The 19,617-nt window shown below is 40.1% G+C and overlaps 1 protein-coding gene across 4 annotated transcripts in view; it reads right to left on the bottom strand.

The window, feature by feature from the left end:
• dnah9 (dynein, axonemal, heavy chain 9) overlaps positions 1–19,617 on the bottom strand; it is a 99,468-nt gene that overhangs the window by 2,978 nt on the left and 76,873 nt on the right. For all 4 annotated transcript variants that reach the window (XM_017484454.3, XM_017484455.3, XM_047159465.2 and 1 more), the window contains 9 exons: positions 18,332–18,525; positions 17,225–17,373; positions 16,606–16,733; positions 13,842–14,069; positions 10,744–10,935; positions 7,977–8,168; positions 4,576–4,746; positions 3,638–3,820; positions 2,704–3,093 (listed from right to left, as the gene is read on the bottom strand). In XM_017484454.3, the coding sequence (XP_017339943.1) occupies positions 2,704–3,093; positions 3,638–3,820; positions 4,576–4,746; positions 7,977–8,168; positions 10,744–10,935; positions 13,842–14,069; positions 16,606–16,733; positions 17,225–17,373; positions 18,332–18,525 (1,827 nt within the window). The remainder of the gene's footprint in view (positions 1–2,703; positions 3,094–3,637; positions 3,821–4,575; positions 4,747–7,976; positions 8,169–10,743; positions 10,936–13,841; positions 14,070–16,605; positions 16,734–17,224; positions 17,374–18,331; positions 18,526–19,617) is intronic.

Raw genomic sequence — 19,617 nt, 5'->3', positions numbered from 1 at the left:
TTAAAAAACCTGACCTTGACCCCTCTCAACTGTCCAGCTATAGACCTATATCAAATCTCCCCTATACTCCAAGATCTTAGAAAAGGTTGTAGCACAGCCGTTATGCTCGTACTTGCATAGGAATAACATTCATGAAATGTATCAGTCAGGATTTAGACCTCATCATAGCACAGAGATAGCGCTAGTTAAAGTAGTATATGACCTACTGGCCTCTGATCAGGGTTGTGTCTTGCTGCTTGTGTTACTTGACCTTAGTGCAGCTTTTGATACTATAGATCATACTGTTCTCCTTGATAGATTAGAAAATGTTGTAGGCATTAAGGGAACAGTCCTCTCCTGGCTCAGGTCCTATTTGACCGATTGTTATCAGTTCGTAGATGTAAATGGAGACTTCTCCACGCATACCAGGTTAAATTTGGTGTTCCACAAGGTTCTGTTTTAGGCCCACTGCTTTTTACTTATATATGCTACCTCTAGGTCAAATTATTCGTAAACATGGAATTAGCTTCCACTGTTATGCTGATGATACACAGTTGTATGTTTCAACGAAGTCAGAGGACAGACAGCAGCTTAATAAAGTTGAGGATTGTGTAAAGGACATTAGATGTTGGATGCTATATAACTTCCTTTTACTTAATTCTGATAAGACAGAAGTACTTGTATTAGGACCACGTATAGCTAGAAGTAAGCTTTCTGATCACATAGTAACTCTGGATGGTCTTTCTGTTTCATCATGTGCAGCAGTAAAAGACCTTGGTGTGATTATTGACTCCAGCCTATCATTTGATGCTCATGTAGATAATATTACTAGGATAGCCTTCTTTCATCTCAGAAATATTTCTAAGATAAGAAATATATTGTCACTACATGAATTCGCACTACATGATAAATTAGCACTCTTAATATCTGTATACCGTGTTGATATTTTTGTAAAGCTGCTTTGAGACAATGTCTATTGTAAAAAGCGCTATACAAATAAAATTGAATTGAATTGAATTGAATTGAATTGAATTAACAGACTCTGTTGAAGCGAAACTCGGCTTCAAATGCGTGGATTGAGAAACTTAAGGAACGTTAGACGTATGCATGGCTCTCAAAGGATGTGTGTGCACATATTGCTGGATGTGTCTTCTCGCCCTTAGCAGATGTTGGCCTTTTTTATAGATCAAAAACGAACATCTCCCACTCGCATTCCAATCTTACACGGGATAACAGCTCTGGATGTGAATTTTTCATGCTTTACTTTCCATTCAAATATAGTTTACTGAGGCACCCACAGTATGCCATGTCTTTAACCAACCTTGGTCCAGTGCATTTAACACCGACTAACACCTAAAAGTCAGTTTCACTGAAAGATGATTTGAGGTATTGATTCTCACAGAATACCCAATTAAATCTGTACAAGAACCCACACTATACCCTTAACCCTCTGCCTCCTACTTGCACACAGTGATCTCTGGCTTACAATATGACTGTGTGTAATGTAGGTCTATTTTAAGACTGTCTACACTCACCAGCCACTTTATTAGGAACACTGGTTCCCCTTCTCATTTGTGCAATTATCCAAATCATGTAACAGCAGTACAATGCAAGGTCAAGAGCTTCAAATAGATCAAACAGAATAGGGGAAAACATCTCAGTGATCTCAGTAGCTTGGTCGTTGGTGCAAGACAAACTGGTTGGAGTATTTCAGAAACTGCTGATCTTCTGGGGTTTTCTCACACAACAGTCTCTATAGTTTACACAGAATGGTACAAAAAAAAACAACTAAAAATGCGCAGCAGTTCTGGGACTACTGTCTCTTCAGATTGCTCTTCTGTAGCCCATTTTCTTCAAGGTTAGATGTGTTATGCATTCTGAGATGTTTCTCTGCTCACCAAGGTTGTAAAGAATGGTAATTTGAGTTTCTGTAGACTTCATGTCAGCTCAAATTAATTTGGTCATTCTGCTCTGACCTCTCTCATGAACAATGCATTTCTGTCCACAGAACTGGCCCTCACTGGATGTTTTTTTTTGTTTTTCGCACCATTCTGACTGAAAATTTCTGAAATACTCAAACCAGCCCATCTGGCACTAACAAACCATGCCACAGTCAAAATGACTGAGATCACCTTTTTCCCCCCATTCTGGGGAAAATGTTTGATGTGAACATTAACCACATGAAGGGATAATTGCACGAATGAGCTGTCGAGGTGTTCCTAAGAATGTAGTCAGTTAATGTATAGCACAGAGAATATAGAGAAGTGTAACTGTCACATGTAATTGTCCACTGTTTAGTGTAGAGTCAATGACATAATAATGTGTTGTAATTAGTGGTTAATAATAGTCACAGGTCGGAATCAGTATTTAGAAGAAGGTGAAGAGCAGGCACATCTGGAGTTTACCAAGTCACCCCTGCCCTGAGGTCAACATCTTTGAAGAAGAATCAACAACCAACATCAACCAATCAAAAGCTCTGAGCATTTATGGTGTTATCACTTTGAGTCTGAACCATTTGTCATCTTCTTTACCACCATTTTGGATGTATGTGAGCTAACCTAATCACTGAGGATTCTCCAAAAATTCTCTCCAAATACTATGTCCTCCAAACGCTGTGTCCTTTTTCCATTGAAATGCATTTCTAAGCTGTCATATCACAAACACGATTGTATTTCTTGCTACATTTGTTCAAAGTCCTTCTATTATCACCTCTTTGCCTCTTACCTGTGTATCCCATCGTGCTCCCTCCATGAAGAGGCCATGTACATACGCTCCCTCACGCGGCGGAGAGCTGAACTCTTCGCGGTTCTTCTTGGTGACATCGCACTGCAGGCTCATCTTGTCAAGCGGCCACTCGTTTCGACGCGCTGTGGACTGCATGATAGCTGTAAGGAAGGACTGCGGGTTGAAGAAGCCGGCGAGCCAAACGGCAGAGGGCAGGCTGAAGTCTGAAGTCCAGCTCTCCAGCTCACGGATTCGGCACAGCAGATCGGTGAACCAGAGCGTCAGGCCACACGTGGACGCGTACGCACGTTTACTCCATGAGTCAGGAACCAGCTCCAGGTAGATGGCGTTCTGGAGGTTCTCCATGTCACCGGTCATCGTGAGCTCGCCCTGAGAGAGGAACATGCCAATTAATAATTCCCATATTTTAATCAGTGATCCAATACCATTTAAAGACATTCCTAAAAAGTGGCTATGGCTTAGTGTACTAGATGCAATGTGAGTATTTACTGGAGTCAGAGACAACCATAGTCATGAACATTGTAACACTTGAACTGTTTTTTGCCTGATGAGAATTAAATCCCAAATGTATCAATGAGTAGTAAATCAGATTACTCTTTGGCAAGGTTCAAATGGCCCACACTTCTCCTTAATCAAGAGTGCAACGACATTCAGTGATATAATGCACTTAAAATAGCTTTCGAACGAGCAGTGCAATCGATTTGTGGCACCCTGGTGCTTAAATTTCATTTATCCTGAATGACCTGTAATGGAGCACTCAGAGCACATTTGAAATGTCATGGTATCAGATTGGCCAAGAGACCAAAGAGACAACTACATCCTAATAGCACACACACACACACTAGGAAAATCAATATTCATACATTGTAATTCATGGCAGTGTGTACATGAGTGTATCTGTGCTGGACAGTACCTTCAGACCAAGATTGAGCTCTTTGAGTGAGCGTTTGATCTCCTGTGTCAAGATGTTCATACGCTCACACTCTTGCAGGGCCACCACCACATATGGGCTCCTCTCCTCCACCTTCCCCATCAGCTCCGTCATGTTAAACTCTTCTGGGAGCTTCTCGAGGATCTCATCCAGGACAGTTTTCACCTTTAACATGGAAACATTTCTGTGAGCAAGTGTAGCACAACTCAGATTTATTTCTTAACTACACAACGTAGGTTCTTAAGCGTTCCTTGAACATCTCACAAACACAAAGTCCACAGAGGAAGTGGATAACAATCAATATATTGGTAAAAAAAAAAAAAAAAAAGAGACTTATTTGTCTCTGCCACTTGCATGACCTGTTTAATGCAAAATTGTGATTGCTTACAAATCCCAATCTCTTAACTTAAAAAGGTCAGCTGTCATAATGCATCCAGACACACTTCCACAGCACCCATATCTAATCTATTAAATGTCAGAGCTAACGGAAACGAGCCCACTTCTAGGGAATTAGCTCCACTTAACCTCTTCAGACAGAAATGGGGCTCCTGTCTCTGTATTAAAATGCGTATCAATATGACAGTGTAATGAAGCTGACCCTTTTAAGGGTAGCTGACCCTAGTCAGAGACAATATAGTGAATAGGATCACGTCTATTTGATCAACTGATGATAGTAATGGGGATAAATAGAGGCCATGAAGTACACTGATGAAGCTATATTGTGACTAATGGCTAATAACGGGTACAGATTGCATTCGGCATATGTATGAGGAGGAAATGTCCGTACACTGCTAGAAAAAAAAAAAAAAAACATCACAGGCAACTTGATCTGTGTAGGTTTTACCATCTTGTAACAGAAAAAGTTTTGTTTTTTGCCGTTTTGCTGGAAAACTCAATGAAACACGCTGACGTATGTGCACCTTCTCGTCTCGTGAGGTGCCGCTGCCTTCCCCAGAGCCTCCGTCTCTGGGCTGCATCTCAAGAACGGTGCGGAAGAGCTTCTCTGAGGTCTGAGTTAAGAAACCGATCTCAGCGTTGGGGTGTAGGCCGTACAGATAAGGCGACTCTGCAGGCAGTGCTTCATCGATGTACTGAGGGAAAAAAACAAAACAATGGAGAGCAGAAAGTATTTATGTGTCAGGTAAATTTCAGGAATCATGGATTAAAATGCTCAAGCAAGATTGCGATCACAAATATAGACAATTTCACTGTTTGGAAGGCACTACAGAAAGACCGCACAGAAAGTCAGCACACAAACAATGGCTTAAGCGAATGAACGCTTCGCCGGTAGCCTGAGGCTTTAAGAGAATTTAGACTTCACCCAGTAATTCTAAGAGAAACATGGTTTCCAAAGCTGCCATGATGGTCAGCTTAAGACTGATAGAGAGGTTTGGATGGAAGTAGAGAAAGAAAGAGTTCCACACTCCACAAGCGTGTGCACCTCTACGAATTCTGAAAACACTCATTATACGGATATTTATGCCAATGCATATAAACCAAGGGCTGAATTCAGAGCTGAGGTTTGAGGTTTTTACTCAGAGGTTTCGTGAGAGTTAAAAATGGATGATGAGTTAAGGTAGTGTCGGACTAAAACGGAGGTGTGTCTCAGTTACGTACAATTCTGATTTTGCACCCAAGCGAATATTTCCTGCAAGATACCAGATCAAGAGAGGAGCAGTGTTAAGTCCAGCAGCACTGTTCGGCAGTATGATGTAAAAACAACATCCTGGAATTTATGTATCATCTCTTTAAAGTTCACAATCAGTTGTTTTTGTTTTATTTTTTGAAGGAGACAGAATCTTAGTTGCTTATCTCCAATTTCTTATGGATAAAATGATCCATAAAGTAACACAATGTGAGCTGTAAACAGAGCAGATGAGTGCTTGGTCAGCTTATCCTTCAAACCGTGGTTACTGTGCCTAGGGTTTTCTTTACCAGAGAGCACATTCCAATAACAAACAACACTGTTTGGTTAATTCAACACCTCAAAATAGAGTGTGATAAAATCACACACATCCCATGCACACATCGTGATTTCTTGACCTTGATTTAGTTTTTCAAGACTACAATATAAAAGAGTAAAATAACAATAAGACATCAAGTGTTAGATTAAGTGTTAATCTGCTGATCAATGATGGTGGATGCCATACTGTTAAATTAAACCAAATTTGCGTTGCATAATGTCGTCATTATAGCTAGGACTATTCATGTGGCAATACACTGCCAATACACTTTAGTTTAGATGTTTATTTCAGTGCTCGATAACTTCTCATTCATCCATCATCATATTTAGTCTCTTTTTTTTTCATTTTTAATTTCTCTCTTGCTTTTATGATATATAGTATTACATTTGTCAGAAAAAAGGAAAGAAAAAAACCTGACTTGCGTCTTCCGTCTGCATTTTCTATTCCTGATATTTTATTGGGTTTAATGGCAAGTACTTGGAGTTTCAACGTGGTGGTCTAGACAATATTGAAGAACCGGTTTTTGGATATTTCTACTTAAGACAAATTTGGTAACTGTGCAGGTGTGAACTACACCGAGGACATATTCGCATATTCTTAAGCAGCTGATTTGGAATACACACAACTTTCCCTGTGTAAATAGTGAAGCAATTTTTGTACTGCAAGTTGCCTTACATAAGATGCACTTAAACTGAAAAATAATATTCCACAGGAACAGAGCACTATGGGTGGTCTGAGAGAAGTATTGATAATTAAATAGCACTTCAAACATAGCAGTAACGGTTGTTACCATACAGAGGAAGTCTGCAAATAATTAGGCTTTTATAGCTGTAATGATTATCAACGGTATAACAATTCAACTACAATCTTGACTGCCAGAATCAAACAAGAGTGATGCACATATTGTTGCCGCAAAGGAAGAAGAGCTGCTGCTAAGAAAAAGACGTTTTTCAATCTCAGTATTTGTCCACTCTAAGTACAGGATTTATAAACCAGCTGTAGGGATGTGGGCTTCAGATACACAAACATTCTAATACTGTTTAAAATACGCCTCAGGTATTCCTGCGATGTTGGAAAAATGCCATGTGCCTTAGCGCTTTATCTTAGAACAACTTCAGCATAATGCAGTTAAGTTCAAAATCACACTAAGCTTAACTGAATTAAGATGTTAGTAACATTCATCATTGTAGGAAAACTGGGCTGTGTAAATGCACAGAAAGCTTTCTTTACCGTTTATATGGAACTTGTGAATGCATCAGAAAATCAGGCAGTGGTCTGGTTTAATAAATACATATACTGGAAAAAATATAAAAAATATATACTGTTGTTTTCCAAAATGTCCAGCAGGGAAAGATTCCTGGACTAAAAAAGTACTTGCTGTCCGATATATTGAGTCCAATGTTTCATTAATGAGTAGCACTGACTGCCAATAAATAGGTTTCTAAACAAATAAAGTTGGAGGTTGTGTAATTGAATTCCGTGATTAAAGAGACTGTTACATATAGACATAAAAATAAAGTGATTAGCTTATGGTTTTTCTATTAAACAGAAAAAAAATCCAATAAATGTAAAAAAACGATAAATGTATTAAAACAAATCAATGTTATCACATATGATTAAAATCAACTGGAATTAAAATGAATAGTTACTTTAAAATTTCCATCCATCCATACATCCATTTTCCATAACGCTTATCCTACACAGGATTGTGGGGAGCTTAGAGCCAATCCCAGGGAACTCGGGACTCCAGGGACGGACACCCATTCACACACTGTGGACAATTTGGAAATGTCAATCAGCCTACAACGCTTTTGGCTTTGGACACGGGGAGGAAAGCAGAGTTCCCAGAAAAAACCCCTGAAGCACGGGGAGAACGCGCAAACATCTCCGGGCCGGAGATGAGATTCGAGCCCAGCACCCGAGAGAGTGCTAACCACTAAGCCATCATGCCCACAATTTAAAATTTACTTAAAACTAATTTTAGTGAATTTATTATACATGTGTAATAAAAACAATTAACATATGATAAATACGATTTGTTATAGAAATGCAGTGTAGTCTGTTACAAGTAAGCTTTGGCTGCTATGCAAATAATGGCCAAAGATTCGGGCATTTTATGTAGAGAACAACATCTTAAGTGTAATTATTTGCACATCTGCTGCTTTAACACAGAATAAAATTACTGTTATGCAGTCACAAGTGTGTGTATATGTAGGATTACTGCGCATGACGTTTCAATAACCAGCCTTGATGCCATTTCCCCAAAAATAACTCCAAGTACATACAGTAGGGATGTAGGAGTTTCTCACTTTCACTCCGTTTCTGTGAGAGAGAGAGGTGGCAGGAGGTGCATTTACCTGGTGATAGCCGTTGTAATCCATGTGCCCAGGCAGTGGGAAGCCTGGGGCCAGGTACAGCTCCCCCTCCATCATCTCCGGTTTGATGAACTCCTCCAGGTAGGTGCGGCACAGCCTGCGGTCCCAGTCGTCAGTGATGTGGCCACCGTACATTATCTCTCCAAAGAGGTAGCGAAGGTCGTCGTATGGCACCTGAACAAAACAAAACGCGCTCGCTATTCCAATCTCCACTCTGGAGACCGCAGTGCATCTCTGAGCTCATTTCTGATCTTCTAAGCAGTATCTAGTGTTATATTGCACATCATAACCTGTATACAATAGGGTTCAAATATCAAACTCCATTACTATCAGTTACAAAAAAATAAATACATTCATGATACATTTGATTTTTTTTCCGAACACGATCACATCATACTATACTAATAGAAGTGAAAATGTGGGTTGCTTTTTACTGAAAGCAGGTGCAATAGAGTATAACATATAATAGAAAACGTCTAATTAATTCCACGTTAGTTGTTAATAATGATGCCTCACGTATCAGTGACGCTCCACTGAAATCAAATACAACATTCATGAACATACCACAATTTTATTGTTCAGAATATTGTTCTTTAATAAAAAAAATAAATAAAAAAATGCCGTCACAACACATGTCAGATTGTAACAACCCACCCTGTCATGTTTTATTCCTCACTTAATTTGCCACGATTTACATGCTTTATTTAGTGCTCTCATATTCTTTATGGTATGCTGTAGGTATTACCCGCTTCTCCTTTTATGACTACAGGTTCTGGATATATGCTTGATTAATACAATGATTGTAACACTCAAAGGTGTGCTCGCAATGCACTCTATCAACACAAAACGATTAATGAGACGTCGCCATAAATGTCTGTCTTTAAGTATACCCTGTATGCTCGACATCGACCTTTGTTTCACAGTGCACTATTAAGTCCAGCACCACTGTCTGACAGTTTGATATAACCACATTGTGTCGTTCATGTTTTGGACTTTAAATACATTTAAGGCTAATCTGAAAACATAAACATGACTATTAATGAAGTCATTAATATCATCATCCATTTTTAAGGCTAAAATCACGTCGGTCAGCTTATCTGTCGTTTTCTTACAGGAGAGCGTGCTGAATTAACAAAAACGTCAGCACTATTAAAAGCATGATGAAACAGCCTAGGTCCTGCACACATTCCATAACCTCTATTTAGTGTCTAATGGCTATGTAAAATTGCGCACCCTATGAACTGTCAGATGATAAAAATAATATGCAAAATGATAGGAGGTGCTGGATCAAGTGCTATTCTATAAGCTCCTGAATAAGGTGTGGGGAAGCCATATTGTTAGACGCAGACCAAATTTGCAGTGATTATTGCGATGAATCGTTTCTTGTTTAATTGTCTCGTGCTTTTATATCACTTGGCAGGATTTGAAGGGGGGAAAAAAAACAACACGTCTTCAGGCTTCTACAGTCTGCATTTTCTATCCCGCCATTTCGCAGGCTTAAAGGCAACACTTATGTTTAAAGGTTCTCACTGGCTTGAGAGCAACCAGAAAATGTGCCAACCTCAGAGACGTGAGCTATGTGCAGGAGGTGATTTTAATATTCTTTACTTTTTACTGCTCGGAAAAAAAGAAACAAAAAAAAAAAAAAAAAAAAAACCTAAGCAGCTACACAAGCTGACTTTGAATATGTTTAAATATTGCCTGCAAAGAGGATATTCCAATAGATTTCTATTTCAAAATATACCGTAGGTTACGCCAACATTCAGGGTCATATACATTTCCAGAAACCACAGTTACTAAGGAGAAACAGTCAAAACATATAATACACGTAGGTACGGATATGAAACACTAATTAAGCACTAATAAGTTGCTGATGTTGCAAAATGCAAAACTGCTGTGTTAATGAATTATATGCACATTTATTAGCTATGAATTAATGCCTAATATGTATGTAACACCCTATCCTGAAGTCTTACCAAATGTCAACTGTTGCAGTTTTAAATGCATCGACTAAGGAAAATATAATATATTTATATCCATTATACTGTAGATTATTGCATGTATGCCTGTTAAAATGGCTGCCTCCGGGGCTTCTCTAGCAGCAACCCATGTCCCTGTAGCTCCTCCGTGCAATGTGATTAAGTTAATATATACTGGCTGGCATACCGCTGACAGATAAAGTGCTTTCGCAGGTAAAAGGTGTATAAAATGAGCTCAGTGACCATGTAAGATGAAGTAGGTGGGGAACACTCAGGCTTGAAAGTGCAATTTTGGATTCAAGGCTTAATACAACACGTCAACGTATCATTGTCTGTTTGCAGACGTACAAATGATTTAATTGTGGCATAAGTGCAAAACGCTACAAGATTCCTTTCCCTTCATGTCCTTAAATCCAAGCAAGTAAATGTGTAAAGCTCTCTGAAGACTACACTCCTCAGTGCGGTTCATGGAAATGCAAGAAGACTTATTTCTATTGTGGTTTTACCACATATAAGTAACCTCTGAAATGCGGAATGGCTTTGTGTAGAAAAGGCCAAAGCTTTTCGATTTGGAGTGGGATGGTGTGTGGGAAGAGAAAGGTAATTTCACCAGCTTCAGCAAAAGCCTGACTCGCTTTTCTGCAGGCAGGGCATGTGTCAACAAGCCTTGTTTTTACCCTCTCTCACGTTCACTCTTTCTTTCACTTTTTCACTCTATTTCATCCTCAAATCAGTTTATTGTTGCTCTGACAGGGGCAGTAGGTCCTCACCTTACTGTTGGCCTCCAGATAGTTGTAGAGGACGTTGACGGAGATGGTCAGGTCGCCGGTGTTGAACGGATAGCTCCTGTTCCAGCCTTGAGGTCCAAACTTTCGCCTCTCAGCCACCACGGCGTGGAAGTAGCACAGCGCAAACAGGATGCTTTTAAACTCATTTTCACGAGTGCACATCTCCAGCGTGTCCTGTCAAAGAGCACACAATTATGGGAGTCATTTCGGAACAATCGAGTGTTAAGTTCCCATTTATAACCAAAGCTGAGTGTATACACTCCCAAACTATAACTCCCTCCCACAAGACATGCAGCCGGCATCTTCGGTTAGTCATGAAAAAAAAAAAAGAGAAGAATTTAATTTAAAAAGGCAGCTTAGAATATATCCCTGGACTTTTTACATTATCATTTTTGTATAATTTGACATTTATTTATATATATATATTTTTTTTAATGTATATTAAATACTTACTTTTAATTGGTTTTTTTTCTGAGCTGCAGTTTCCTGATTTACACATTTTTTTTATTTACCTTATTTATTTTATGGTTAAATTATTGTTGTTTTTAGAACAATAATTTTATTAACTTAAATTTTTTTTCTTTATTTTCTACATTTTTCTAAATTCTAAATTATTACTTGCTTTGTTCGTTTGATTATTAATTTTATGGGCTTTTTCGTTGCAAAGCACTTCAAGCTGCATTGTATGAAAGATATACAAATACCTTTATATAAATTATTGTTGTTGTTATTATTACTGAACTGACCACCTGCTACATTCTATTTTCCATTGCATCTCCCAGCAGGCCTTCATTCATTAGCACAGACAAACGATTGGACCAGACTCAATAAATTCTGAGATGTTTTTAATCGTTATCACTTATCAGTGTGCTTAACAATCCTGCTTTCCCCTCCGGCTCATTATTAAAGATGACTCTAATGAGAAGGACAGGGAAGGAGTGGGCGTTAAAGAAATAAATGGCAACTGAAAGTGGCTTAAACAGGCACGCCAGCAACACTGTTGAAACTGCGTGCAGCGAAGGCTATAGGAGACTTAGTATGTTGGACGCGAGAGCTCGACTAAAGGCGGAGTTATGGAGACTCTCATTCAGACACGGGACGCATTAAGATTCCAAACACAGCATCACTGGGGTGAATACGACAGAAAGCACTGCACTGCTCCTCTAGCGCACAGCTGAGAGGCTCAAGGAAAAAAAAAAAGCAGCAGTACATTTTTCCTGGGGTTTGGGGTGGTTTAAATTAAAACGCCGATTAATTACCAAAAACACCGGTGATTAAAATACCGATTCTCATAGGTGCGTCCAGGCAAAAAAAAAGAAAACATTAAAATGAAAAATTGATTAAAAAAACAAACAAAACAAATGTCATGTAGCATTGTAGAGAGAGAGAAAAAAATAAGAGAGCCGTCATTTGGCCATTATTAGCCACACATGCAGATGTGTTGTAGGAAGACGAGATATATCCATCTAGCTGTCCATGATTTCTGTTTTAACATATGTGCTAAATGTGATTCTGCAGATTGGGAGATGTTCGATAAAATCCATATAACTCATCATGTCCTTTCTATTGTTATTATTGCATGCAATATTTCTTTCTCACATTTCTTCATTGTTGGTTTTCTCACCCTTGCACATGAACGACAGATGCAATGTAGATATGGTTCGAGGGACAGAGAGTGAACCTAATAGAAAACACAGTATACTAACAGTAAAATTTTCAAATTCACTAAAATATTAAAATGAAGTGAAAAACAAAATCGGAAACATTTTTAGGGAACAATAGGAAAAATTCAAACGTTACAATAACCTGGTTGCACAAGCGTGCACGCCCTTTTACGATCAGGGATGTGGCTATGTTCAGAATCAACCGATCAAACTCAATCACGTGTTCAAAAGTAATTATCATACAGTTCTTATCAATGAAATTATTCGGATCAACCCCAAATAAAGATCCGCTGTTGCTTTAGGATTTCCTTCACATCTTCTTTGGTTTCATCTGAGTGCTGAAGCCATGGTCTGCAAAGAGCTTACAAAGCATGCGTGGTATCGCACTTGTTGAAAGGTATTGATCAGGAGAGGGTTATAAATGAATTTCCAAAACATTAGATTAGTACTATGGAACACTGTAAAGGCCATCATCAACATCAATAGAGAAAATGGAGCACCACAGTGACATCACCAAAAACAGGGCTTCCCTCCAAAATTTATAAAAGGAGAAGACAAAAAACTTATCAGAGAGGCTGCCAAGAAACCTGCGGCAACATTAAAAGAGCTGCGGGAATATCTGACAAGTACTGATTACTCTCTGCATGTGACGGCAATCTCTCGTATTTTTCACACATTTGGGCTATGGGGTAGGCTGGCCCTTTCTCACAAAAAAAAACAAACAAACATCCAAGCCCAACTAAATCTCCCCAAACCATGTGTCAATATATCCACTGTACAGAATGTATTGTTTAATTATGTGTTTCGTCAGGTGGTGTGAGCAGTGTACACTGCAGATATAAATTCCATATATCAATGTTACAATAGCTCTGGTTGCTGAAAAGGTCAGTTTCCTGGATATTGTTGCAGCTTCCTAGAACTGGTGAGACGCTGAGGCCACGTTTCATTTTCTATAGCGTAGATTTGCTTTCAAGGTGCATACATGACTGGAGCGCGAGCCATTTAACAGAGAAAAGCTACAACGCCAGTATGCCGCTAGAGCATTTTATCTGATAGATAACCATCAGCTTGTGCAAGCACAAAATGAGCTCAGAGCAAAGCTCTAGGGTAACGGCATCGGATGGGTTTCATTGATAAGACATGCAGAATTTTAATCATCATGAGCTATGACAATATCCCAAATCATTTAGTCGACAGCGATTACCACGATGAAAAGCACAGGATTCCAGATAGAGGGACGACGCTATTTCTAAGGCACTCGGTTTTTTATTGGCGTCTTAAGACGTTCGTGAAACGAACATCTGTAATTGGATTTTGTCCGAGTGTGTCTGAAAGAATTTCGCTTGTAATATGACAGATAGAAAATTGCCATACCATATGTTTCACATGTACCATATGTTACTTGTCTTGGTGTACCTGGTTGAAGTTATCCAAAGCTTTGTGCAGGTTGGCATGCATGCCCAGCGGTGGTTCGTTGGTGATTTTGATGGAGTTCTCGAGAATACCCTGTGGGATGATGTGACCCTCGGGGGAAGACGAAGGCTCGGCACTGATGAACACTCTGAAGTCCTGGTGGCTGGCGTCGCCGTGCTGCTCCAGCTTCTTCTCCAGAGTGCCCAGCCACTTGGCCACCAGATGTATGTTCTGGATTCGAAAGAGAAACGAACGTGTGGTAAGATTATGAACATGGTGTCGTGGTGTTATCGAAATCTCAAACGATGCCAAGGCTGAATAGATATATGGCTACGACAGAATGCTTCATGCAAAATATCTAGAGTGTACTGTACACGTGTAGCCTATTATCATGTTTGATCTGACAACCAGACACTTTGTACAGACTCGACTATGACACAGAGAACAAGCCGCAGTGAAACGATCCAGAATTAACCACTCGGCTGAACAGTTCTGTTAACAGCAGATCCTGAAGCATTCTTTCTGTTGCTTGGGATAAAAACGAGCCAGGTCTTAGCACAGGCATGCTGAGGTGTGAACCGAATACTGATCCACCAACAGTGACTCTGCAAAGATTTCTTCTAATTTCCATGGACAAAAAAAAAAAGGTGTTATTCAGCGACCAAAATACCGGCCGGATCGTTTTCCTAGAAAAGCTCTTGAACACAATCGGACATTTGAATTTAAACGGAAGATGGTAAGATATCCACATTACAGGCCACGAAAGGGTGAAAAGGATCCGCACCACTGTAGAGCACAAAACAATTTCCAACTCGTCAGCGCAAATTAAACCGTTGTTCCTAAAGGGCACAGAGTGACAGAGAGCAAGTGGAAATGAATTCCTTGTGAAAGAAAAGTGCCGACCCTCAATGTTCTCAGCACTTAGAGACGACAGAAAGTTATCCACGCTGTCGGAGAAGAGGTGTTTTGATTGCTGTTAACAACACGTACTTGCTGTTATTGTGCGTTATTGCGGCTTGCCAGCATGCAGAGTGTGTCCTTTTTTCGCCTTCCCCTGGCTAAACACGTTGGCTTATCAAGCGCTCACCCAGCAGGGAGACGCCACATCTGTGGTGTCTGCATTCATGGAAGAGGAGATGTGTCGGAGTTTGCAATCAGCGGCTTTGGAGCTGTATGAAGTGATTATACAATTACTGTGTCTGATTCATTAGGCATAACCTGTTAACAACATAATTAAATAATCAGGGGGAGAAAAAAGTGTCGTCAGAACAGAACTTGAGCATGTAAGTAAAATGACAGCTTCCACTAAGGCAGAATTTATGTTTGACTACGATGATGAGACTTTGATGTACACACTGGCATCAAAACAGCACCAGAACCTGAGCATGAGCTGTAGGTGCTAAGCAGCGACACAGTCTGAGAGTAAACCGTATTTTGTGGCGTCGCTTCTTTTCTCCAAAACTCATTAAAAGTTGAATGCTGCCATGGCAACCTTTTCTCCAATAATGCTTTTCTCCTGCCCCGAGGAACCTCACCTTGTTCCTTTCTGATGCTCTCTTATTCACAGCTCATTGTAGGCCTTTAAGAGTACATTTAAGAACATGAGGCGGGGTGGGGGTCGGGGGAGGATGAGGGGTCCAGCCAGTTTAGGCCACTTGATTCCCAAGACTGTGGATTTTCTCCTTCCAATCTCTGCAATTGATTGCCTCTCCACAGCAAGTGGATTTCTGCATTTTGGTCGACTGAGCTCTGTATGCTGTGATATAATTAACCTTCACTGGAGGGGAACTTTCCATTGACCCACTGAGCTTCCCTGAACTTTTGTGGAACAGATGGGTGGTGGAGTGGGCATTTAGCAGAGGGAGAGAGGGGGGTGGGGGGGTGGGAGCTTTCTTATGGGGGGGGGGGGACGTTCCTCTAAATGCATTGATCTGGACTGTTATGCAAAAGTAATTAAACAACCGCTCATTTCCTTGCCTGCGGTTTTCTTTAAATCCCGGATCAGTGATATGCTGCTTAGGGATTTAAAGAAAGAACACTCACATTCTTCCTACTGGTGCCATTTCCAGCTGCCAATAAGAGCCATTAGGATTCTGTACTGGTGCTTCTTTAGAAAGTAAAAATGCAGCCCTGTTGCGAAGAGATACGGCAATGTAATCCATCTGCGTGGATACATACTGTTTTTGTCGTCATTACCGTGGTATTTATCCGAACCCAGTAAATTACCTGTATTCAAAACGCCATTTTCTTAGCATACTGATCCTTTGTCTGTCGAACCATATGCATTTGGCAAATATGTTATTTTTCAATAGTGGGCTGGACGGGTTCCAAACTAATACCCATAATAAGCAGCTGGGCAGGAGAGCGGAGAGTGTTTTCACACTGACATTTGGATGGAGTAGAAGCAACCTAATAGACTCATTAGTGGAGTGCGTCTCTGTCCCTGGGGTTGGGCCATCGTGCTAGCTTGGAGTAAGAACACACCCCCCCCCCCCACTCCCCCCCCCCCCCCACTATTCTGGCAGACCAAACGAGTCATTAATCACTAGAGAGGGAGCCTGGGCGACTGGGTGAGACACACAGTGCTGACCAAGACAATAGCATACTTACAACTCGTAACTGAATTCCCATAGCGAGGTTGCTGCTGATCAGCTAAACGCAGGTTAACTGCTATTAAAAAGGGCAACAGGAAGTGGATGAATTAGCTGTAAAGTCAGCTGCGTATGTATGTAAAAGTGACCCGAAACACCAAACTGTGCGTCTTTACCTGTAATATTACCCAGTGGCCTTCATGTGCAGCAAGGTCCAAAGTTTTTTCAGCCACCACCTCCTGACCCTGGCCAAGAGACACGTTGTGGAGGTTTTTATTGTCAAACGTGTAGCCCAGCTTTCGACCTGCGAGACGAAATATTATTCAGCAGCTACTTCACAAATGTTCATAGGAACTACTTCATTTAGACCTACTTTACACATGTTCATACAGTATATAAACACTCGATGCGCTTACAATTGTCAGACGGGCTCTCTTTATGCAAGCATACACTAATTGATTGCAGTGCACTTTGGCTGTGATTCGATTAGTCACACTCGCACACACAGCCATGCCTAATCGATCTCCACACTTCTCCAGGAGCCTTATAAGATGTACCCTTTCAAATCACATGATGCATGGACAGCCAGCGCTAGCCTCCTGATACCTTTTTTTTCCCTTCTTCTTCTTCTTCTTCTTAAACGAAAACCGGTATTTTGTGTTTCGGAAACATCTCCCAAAACACCAGTCGATCCAGCCACCGTGGACTTGAACATGAGGCCATTAAAAAGTTTCGTCTGAAAACTGTCAAGTTTAAGAGAACAGAAAGAAAAAAAAGAAGTCTAAGCAATTGTACCATGTTTCTCCACATCCTTTAGGGGATCGACTCCAGGAGAGAGGATGAAGAATATGGGCGTGGCAGCTCCGGATTCTTCAAAGGAGATGGCAAAATCTACTGTTCGACTCATCACATACTTACTTCCCAGCTTTTCCTCCACAAAATCTCTGTCCAGAGAAACAGAGGGCTTTCACTCAGAATGCATTTACAACGTGCTATAATCTGTCTGTTCAAACATGACACTAACACATGTCACTGACACATTTTAGATCAAACGTGATAAAAAAAAAAATAATAAAAAAATAGGTGTGCTCATGAAACAAAATAGAACAAATTCCAAGCTATTTGCTTCCACTATCAGCTGCATAGAGAACATTTACACAAGGACCATTCTTGTAAGGTTAGTTTGGTCCTTCTTAAGCCAAAGCGTATGATTGTTTATATACATGGATTTATTTATTTATTTATTTATTTTTACTGTAGAGCAATTCTATGCTTACTCATCCATGCCCACAGATTTTACTACAGCCTCAAGCCGGCTAATCAGAATTCTCAGCCTCGGATAACATGAGTCATACACGTGAAGAGCTGGAATATAAAAAGCTCAAACCAGATAAGGGTTGACAATGAAGTTTTTACAGAGTGTACGGTGATGGCATCCATCCATCCATCCATCTATTCATTTTCTCTACCACTTATCCTGCACAGTGCAGTGGGAAGCCTGGAGTCTATCCCAGGGGACTCGGGGAACAAGGCAGAAGACACCCTGGGTGGGGTGCCAATCCATTGTAGGGCCCAATCATACACACACTTGCACACCCATTCACACACTATGGACAATTTAGATATGCCTTCAATGCAGCGTTCAATGCACGTCATTGGACTGGGGGAGGAAACTGGATTACCCGGAGGAAACCCCTGAAGCACGGGGAGAAAATGTAAACTGTGTGGTGGTGAGAATCGAACCGCCAATCCCGAAGGTGTGAGGCAAACGTGCTATGACACCACCTACCCCTCCCCCCGTCCCACAGAAATGGCATGTTCATAAAAAAATCTGTTTACTAATTAACACCTTACTGCTCGATTAGCTGGACTGATTCTCATTTGATTAGTGTGAGAACTGACCTGACAGCATACGTCATTCTGTCAGGTCGTAGCGCTCGCATCATGCACAGCCTCTGCAGCGAGGTCTTATTCTTCCACTCTTGAGGGAATTTCTCTTTCTCTGGACACTCTGACTCCACAAACTTCTTCCAGCGCTTTGCTGAGCCCTCGATGTCCCGGTCTAGGTTACGGAACTCATCCATCGTACAAAGTGCCTGAGACAACACAAACAACCTGGTTAGAGGATCAAAAGGATCCACAAAGAATTCAGAGGCAGTTATTTGATATCCTGAAGTGGTTTATTCCTTTTGTACCACAGTAATTTTTCAACTAGGTCAATTATTTGTTATACATTTTGTCCATTTAAAGTTCCACTTAATGTCTGGGAACCTCCATGACAAGTCATTTCTTGTTATTGCTTTCATTAGAGCAACTGTAGTTTAAGTCAGAGCCATGCAGTTATAGAAAATGAATCAACACCTTCAGACCAATCAGATTCAGGAATTCAGTAGTGCCGTGTCAACAAGCCATGAAAAAAAAAAAAAAAAAATCATTTCGCATTCAGAAAGGGAGATGCAAACTTTTCAACTAATATCAATTTTTTTCTTATTCATACACTTTAATGAACATGCACTATATGATCTACTTATCGCACCAAACGTCTTGTTGATAAGAATTAAAATCTTTATTTTATCCTAATGGAATGCAGATGTTTGCACTTAACTGTACTTATCATGAAATAATTTCATTTCAGAGTTATTAAGCAGTACAATAGCACCGCAATTTAAACTACAACACCGGCAGGTCAGAAAGTTGTCCGCAAAGAACCTGGTCAAAATTTAACCTTGATATTTTAAGGATATTAAATATCTCTGTTGGTAAGGACATGTATGAGTAGTATGATTTTTACATTAAAAAAAAAAAAAAAAAAAAAAAGCGGATTCAGCAGAGAGTTTTTAACAATTTATTTTATCGTATAAAACATCCCATATGAAAATAAACTTTTTAGCAAAGGAAACAAAGGGCAATGGTAAGATACATCACTGGGCATCATCAGATTATTAACGACATATTATTTATTTATTTTAATCATGAATGGATAGGTAGAAGAATAGAATATGACGCATTACTGGTACCAACAATTCCGTTTAAATTTCACAGGTCCTAATAATAGATTAAAGCACATTATACACTATAATACCTTTGTAACACTTGGTGTGCATTTTATATTACATGCACACAGGTGCCATAATTGCTGAATGAGCCATGTCGAACTGCTAAAGGAAAAAAAATTAAAATAACTGGCA

The sequence above is a fragment of the Ictalurus punctatus genome, chromosome 13 (genome assembly GCF_001660625.3).
Source record: "Ictalurus punctatus breed USDA103 chromosome 13, Coco_2.0, whole genome shotgun sequence".
In the NCBI taxonomy this organism is placed as follows: Eukaryota; Metazoa; Chordata; class Actinopteri; order Siluriformes; family Ictaluridae; genus Ictalurus; species Ictalurus punctatus.
The sequence above is the reverse complement of the archived record's forward strand: the minus strand, read 5'-3'. Positions and strand labels throughout refer to the sequence as shown.